At 31.1% G+C, this 7226-nt stretch overlaps 2 protein-coding genes across 2 annotated transcripts; both read left to right on the top strand.

The window, feature by feature from the left end:
* The first annotated feature begins 470 nt into the window (after window positions 1-470).
* Window positions 471-3909, top strand: LOC114163700. The gene is made up of 3 exons (XM_028047995.1): window positions 471-969; window positions 1070-1517; window positions 3678-3909. Exons 1-3 carry the CDS (start codon window positions 471-473, stop codon window positions 3907-3909), a joined length of 1179 nt encoding a protein of 392 aa, XP_027903796.1.
* Window positions 3910-4412: 503 nt separating this feature from the next.
* LOC114163699 lies at window positions 4413-5371 on the top strand. The gene is made up of 2 exons (XM_028047993.1): window positions 4413-4639; window positions 4687-5371. The coding sequence occupies exons 1-2, from the start codon at window positions 4413-4415 to the stop codon at window positions 5369-5371; spliced, it is 912 nt and encodes a 303-aa protein (XP_027903794.1).
* The last annotated feature ends 1855 nt before the right edge of the window (window positions 5372-7226 follow it).

Below are 7226 nucleotides of genomic sequence, written 5' to 3'. Positions count from 1 at the left end.
TTGGTACACTGACCCAAGGAATGAGGTTCCAAACAAAGGAACAACTTCTAGATGCTTTAAATAGGTACCACATAACAAACCATTGCACCTACAAAACGACACACTCAAACACCACAAGGTTGAGGGTGCAATGTGTACAACAGTTGTGTCCTTGGAAATGTCAAGCAATATTACGTACAAGGGACCAAGTGTGGGAAATTAGAAAAGTTGAAGGTGTGCACACATGTGCCACACAACTCATAACGCAAGACCACAGACACCTGAGCTCAAGAATAATTTCTCAACACGTAAGACAAATGGTGGAGTCAGACCCATCCACACCAATTACAACAATAATTTCTTCCATCCAGACCTCTATGGGATATAACACAACCTACAGAAAGGCATGGTTGGCGAAACAACAAGCAATTGAAGATGTGTACGGAAACTAGGAACAGTCATACAACCGATTGTCGTGCCTACTACAAGCCATGCAAACTTATTTGCCTGGATTTGTATACAAGTTGAAAACCAGTCCAATTACAGACGGGGACGACGTCCTACAAAACCAACAACACTTTCGAAGGGTGTTCTGGACATTCAAACCATGCATTGATGGCTTCTCATTTTGCAAACCAATAGTGCAAGTCGATGGGACCTTCCTTTACGGAAGGTATAGGGTCACCCTTCTAGTAGCTGTTGCACAAGATGGGAGAAATAACATTTTCCCCATCGCATTTGCTATAGTAGAGGGTGAAACCGCTGAAGCTTGGTTTTTTTTCCTTAAAAACCTAAGGACACACGTTACGCCTCAACAAAATTTATGCTTAATGCCAGACCGCCACAATTCCATCAGTGCAGCATTCAACAGACCGAGTAGTGGCTGGACTCAAGGGAACTGTGTGCAAGTGTTTTGTATTCGACACATTGCACAAAATTTTACAAAAAGATTCAAGAATACAACTCTAAAAAAGGACCTCATCAACATGGGTAAGTTATTACATGTAAATATGTCATTTTCATTTTTTTGGCTGTCAATTATCCACACCCAATATTAACTCATAAATTATTCTTAAAATTATATTTGCAGCGTACGCATTGACGGAGCCACGCTGTAACTACTACTACAACATCATTAGAGAAGACAACTCAGAAGCAGCAGCTTGGGTTGACCAAATTCCAAGGGAACAATGGTGTCTTGCATATGATCAAGGAAGAAGGTGGGGTCACCTAACAACAAATTTGGCTGAAGCAATAAATTATGTCTTGAAGAAGACAAGAAATTTACCAATTTCATCCATAGTATTGGCCACGTACACCAGGTGCAACACATACTTTACCAAAAGAGGTAGACAAATAACTACAATGCTCAGTGCTGGTCATGTGTATTCTGAATATGCGACGAACTTCCTACAAGATGCGGACTCCAAGTCCAACACGCACCATGTCCTTGAATTTGATAGAAATACCACAAGATTTAGAGTGGAGGAGATGGTCAATCCCAGAGAGGTTCGTCCGGTAGGAAAATTTGTAGTCAGGTTAGATGAAAGGTGGTGCGATTGTGGAAAGTTTCAAAAACTACATCTACCATGTTCACATGTTATTGCAGCTTGCAAGCATGCACATCACGACTTCAGCATGTACATAAGTCCACATTACAGGCTGGATGTCATCGTCAAAGTATATGACAATTTATTTGGCGAGTTAAGACATGAAGAATATTGGCCACCATACCAAGGCCCACATGTTTGGCCTCATCCTGCCACAAAAAGGACTGAGAAGGGTCGTCCTAAATCAAGTAGAATTAGGACTGAGATTAACATTAGGGAAGGAAGACAATCAAGAAAGTGTTCCTATTGTAGAACTGAAGGACACACAAGAAATCATTGTCCTAATAACCCTGCACTTTCATGATCTGCATCAAACCACTTAGTTTATGTTGTACTTTGATTTGTCTTCAATAAATGTAAACTTCATTCAATTCAATGTCACATCTTTTCTTATTATCTTTTATTCTTACTTATTTTACATAAACCAAAAACATAAAAAAATTAATTTCATATATAATAATAAAATCGTTTTAAATTATTTTAATTATTTCCTTCATTTCTAAATTAATTTAGACAAATTTACAATGTTTAAAATATAAATTTTTTAACAATTATCCAAAATTAAAAGAAGCTTATAATTCCAATTTTTGTTAACACATTAAAAAAAATTCATACTTCACAAATTATGAAACAAAATTTAAAATTAAATTGAATTTTATATTTTCAAATTACACATAAAATCACTTACTGTACAATACAAATTCATTTTTTTAATTTACAAATTCATAAACACAATAAATAATTCTTTATTTTACTATTTTTTCAAATAACACCTCAAATAACTAATAAAACATTACTAATTCGATTTTTTTAATTTTTTTGACTCTTATCTATTTAAAAAAAATTAATTATATCAATTTTAAAATCAACAAATTCAAAAATAAATAAAATTATTTTTTTTCTAATAACTAATAACACATTTATAATTCTATTATTTAAAATAATTTATTTAATTATTTCTATTTTATTAATAAGAAAAATAAAAATTAATTATATTTATTTTAAAAAAACTTTATCTTTCCATATTTAAAAAAAAAAAAAAACCAGTACAGAATTCGGGTCCCTGGGGACCGAATTCAGAATGGTATAACAAAAAAAAAATTGCAAAATTGGATTTAGAATTCGGTTGCCCGGAAACCGAATTCTAAACGTAGAATAAAATCGTGCTATGCCTGTAAATATTGTATACAGTGTGCTATCCAGGAAATATTTTATAAAAAGTGTGCTACATGTGAAAAAAAATCCTAAAATGTTTGGCCTGCTCCGCATGGCTGCAAGATCGCGAGCCAATCATTTTTTTATTTTTTTTTTAAATTTTTATGTTAAAATTTTCGATGTTCAAAAAATTAAAATTTTTAAAAAGTTCAAAAAATTAAGTAAAGATTTTGGGAGAATTTGATGATAAATTGATAATTTAAAATTTTCATCATGTTCGTACTATAACATGCACGATCTATTCTTTAAATTTTAGTATAGTAGAAAATACATAATACCTATGTATTTTTAAGTCATATAAGAATTTGAAATGTTAATGCAAAAGTCCATAAAAAAGAAACTGATATACACAAACGCAAATTTTTTTTGTTTTATTTTATTTTTAAGAAGTTAAAAGTTAAGCAAAGACTTTGGGGGAATTTGATGATAAATTGATAATTTAACATTTTCATCATGTTCGTACTATGATATTCACGATCTATTCTTTAAAATTTAGTACAGTAAAAAATATATAATATTAATTTTTTTCAGTCATATAAGAATTTGAAAGGTAAATGTAAGAATCCATAAAAAAAGTAATCGATATACACAAACGCAAATTTTTATTTTTTATTTTTAGGAAGTTCAAAAAATTAAGCAAAAACTTTAGGGGAGTTTGATGATAAATTGATAATTTAACATTTTCATAAAGTCCGTACTATGACATACACGATCTATTATTTAAATTTTAATACATTCAAAAATACATAATACTTGTCTTTTTCAGTCATATAAGAATTTGAATCGTTAATGCAAGAGTCAATAAAAAAGTATATAATATACACAAGTGCAATTTTTTATAATTTATTTATTATTATTATTTTATTTATGCAGGCTAGCAGACCAACCTGCATGGACTGCGGACCAACCCGCATGGGCTGCGGACTGCGGACCAACCCGCGCGGGCTACGGACCAGCCCGCGTGGTTGCTGGCCGATGTGGGTCGGGCCAATGCGGGTCTCAAGCTCACTATCCTAGTTCGCCCCGTGTTATTTTTGTTGGTTTGCGGGTTGGTCCAACGAGCCATACCCATATGGCCACCTCTATTGAAAATATATTGTATTGATATTTTTAATATATTTTTAATATATTTTAAAATATCAAAATTAATGATAATCAATGTATTATGAATACACAGTAGAGAAACAATACCAAAAAATTCAGCAAAAAATTCAAATTCGTTTTTTTATTCTACTTTCCATTTCTTTCTTCGGTTTGATATCAATTAGCATTCATTTTATGAGATTTGAGATTTTTCCTCTCTACATTGAATATATTGTTGAGAATATTACTTAATATCTTTTTTATTTAAATTAGTTTTTAGAAAATATTTCAGTTTTAGAAATTTGTTATTATTTTAGATTAGGAGTGAGATATTCTAAATATTTTATACTTGATATTTGTTATATTTTGCTCTATATATAGAGTATATCAATAAAATACAAAAACATGTTCCTCCGTATAACATATCACATATATCTCTCATATATTTCATATCTCTCATATTTTCAAAAGCCCTAAAAATCCCAACAACTGGTATCAAGAGCCATTGTTCTTACTGCCGATAGAATGGAAGGAAATATGAATATGTCACACGTCGCTATTCCACTCTTTGATGGTGAAAGCTATGATCTATGGGCGGTAAGGATGCAAACATATCTAGATGGGCTAGATCTATGGGACGTTGTGGAGGAAGATGATGTTCCCTTGTCTAAAAATCCCACCGCGGCTCAAATGAAAGCGCATAAAGAAAAGAAAACAAAGCGCATAAAGAAAAGAAAACGAGAAAGGCGAAGGCAAAATCATGCTTGTTCGCAGGTGTTTCACAAATGATTATGACCAGGATCATGACTCTAAAGTCTCCCAAAGAAATCTGGGAATACTTGAAAGCAGAATATGAAGGGAACGAGAAGATTCGAGGCATGAAAGTTTTAAACTTGATAAGGGAATTCGAGATGCAAAGAATGAAAGAGTCAGAGACGATTAAAGAATACTCAAACAAATTGTTGGATATTGCCAACAAGATAAAATTGTTGGGAAAAGAGTTTCCAGATTCCAGACTTGTTGAGAAAATTCTGGTGACGGTGCCGGAAAGATATGAGGCATCTATTGCTTCCTTAGAAAATACAAAAGATTTGTCTACAATCACCTTTACAGAGGTGATACATGTCTTGCAAGCACAAGAACAACGAAGATTGATGAGAGAAAATCATGAGGCGGTTGAATGTAATTTAAATTACACAGAAGATAATGCTCTCATAGTCAAGAAAAATAGAAGGAGCAAATACAACAACATACAGGTTTTTCCATCTTGTCCCCATTGCAAGAGAAAAGGTCATCAACCCAATTGGTGTTGGTGGAGGCCAGATGTCAAATGTCACAAATGCAGTCAATTGGGACATGTGGAAAAGGTATGCAAATCTAAAGATTCTGAAAAAGATGTTCAAATTGTGGAGAATAAATCAGATGAGGATAAATCAGAGGAAGATCTACTATTTACAACATCATGCGTCCAAGGTAAGAATTGAGAATGGAGAACAACTTGCTACAGGAACAATTTCAATTAAAACTCATTCAAGATCAAATTAATTTTTGATGTCTTATATGTTCCTGAGATTACCCAAAATTTGTTAAGTGTTGCTCAATTGTTAGATAAAGGTTATAAGGTCTCCTTTGGAAATAAAGTATGTGTGATAAAAAATACTAACAACATAGAGGTATTCAAAGTCCACATGAAAGACAAAAGATTTGCGCTGGATTTTATGAAGGAGGAATTTGCTATAAATAAAGTGAGTATGAAAGAAGGATCAAAATCAGAAGATAAATATATCTGGAAGAAAGTAGATGTCCAAGTGAAGAAAGTAGATGGAGGTTCACATTCTAATATTCATAAAAAGTCCAATGCCACTCCAATGAAATCCACACCGAACAAAGAAAAAGAAAATGATCTTGATATAAGAAGAATTATGAAGGATGATGCTAAATTGAAGAAAGATGTGATGCCATGGAAGAAGGAGAAAAACAAATATTGCAAGCACAAAAAAAAGATGGAGAACAAATCTGAAGATATAAAATAAACAGATATTAAGCAAGGAGGAATGTTGAGAATATTACTTAATATCTTTTTTATTTAAATTAGTTTTTAGAAAATATTTCAGTTTTAGAAATTTGTTATTATTTTATATTAGGAGTGAGATATTCTAAATATTTTATACTTGATATTTGTTATATTTTGCTCTATATATAGAGTATATCAATAAAATACAAAAACATGTTCCTCCGTATAACATATCACATATATCTCTCATATATTTCATATCTCTCATATTTTCAAAAGTCCTAAAAATCCCAACATATATATATATATATATATATATATATATATATATGAAAACATAATTATGCTTAAATGTATGAAAAAAAATAAAATAATGAAAATGGTTATTAGAAACAGATATCTCAATGAATTCATTCTGATATTTTAAAACTATGTTAACAACGATGAAGTAGGTGAGATAAAGATGGGAAGAAAACATTTCCAAGGAAAAATAATCACAGTAACGATGAAAATATGAGATGGGGCAGAGTTTTTTTTTTCCACTTTAAGTAATTATTAAAAAAGAATCTAATGTGACATACACTGATCTAATCATAAATATTTTCTTCCTCCAAAGTAGTTCATACAAATTTAAAAATGCATTAATCCAAATAAATAAAAGAAAATTTGAATTATTTCAATAGTAAATTTAAGAGAATTGTAATTTGTGTAAAAGTACAAGGCGAAACTATATATTATTCACATGAATGTCAATCGCTAGTTGTTCCAATTAATCACGATTGATGTACCCTGACTTCTTGTTTTGTTTCGCAATAACAATTTGTAGAAGAACTTATCCATAAAAGCACAATTTTCTTGTTTTTTTCGGGTGTAAAATTATTATATGCTTTCACAAACCTGGATTTTATTGGAACATTCTGAGTTTGTGAGCTGGACACAGTTATAACCATGACGACGACTTGATGAAAGGTCATCCTTATCCATAATGATATTTTTAGAAATTATTTTCTGATAATGTCATATGTTAGAAAAAAAAATAATAATAAATACAGTTGTTAGATCCCACTCATGATGACTCATTTATCTAAGTCAAATAACGGGAAAAAAATCACAAATTGAAAAAAAAAAAAAGAGGTCTCGTTAATTCTAAAGTTAATTAATGACTACATTGGATAACTCTTCACATAATGATAGTATTAAAACATAAAATTGTTTTTGAGACTATTTTTCTCAAAATGCTATCTCTCAATAAACGTATTTAAGATAACAGGCTTCAAGTACAAAAATTATTTTTTTCCCACGAAAAAAAAACATATTATACTTCA

Source organism: Vigna unguiculata, chromosome 9 (assembly GCF_004118075.2).
Source record: "Vigna unguiculata cultivar IT97K-499-35 chromosome 9, ASM411807v1, whole genome shotgun sequence".
NCBI classification, from domain to species: domain Eukaryota; kingdom Viridiplantae; phylum Streptophyta; class Magnoliopsida; order Fabales; family Fabaceae; genus Vigna; species Vigna unguiculata.
This window is presented reverse-complemented; position numbering and strand designations above follow the sequence as displayed.

Coding starts and splice junctions, on each gene's coding strand:
- LOC114163700 (XM_028047995.1), top strand. CDS start 471: ATGCAAACTTATTTGCCTGGATTTGTATACAAGTTGAAAACCAGTCCA. Junction 970..1,069: donor AAAGGACCTCATCAACATGG/GTAAGTTATTAC, acceptor TTATATTTGCAG/CGTACGCATTGACGGAGCCA. Junction 1,518..3,677: donor GTAGGAAAATTTGTAGTCAG/GTTAGATGAAAG, acceptor TTATTTATGCAG/GCTAGCAGACCAACCTGCAT.
- LOC114163699 (XM_028047993.1), top strand. CDS start 4,413: ATGGAAGGAAATATGAATATGTCACACGTCGCTATTCCACTCTTTGAT. Junction 4,640..4,686: donor AGAAAACGAGAAAGGCGAAG/GCAAAATCATGC, acceptor GATTATGACCAG/GATCATGACTCTAAAGTCTC.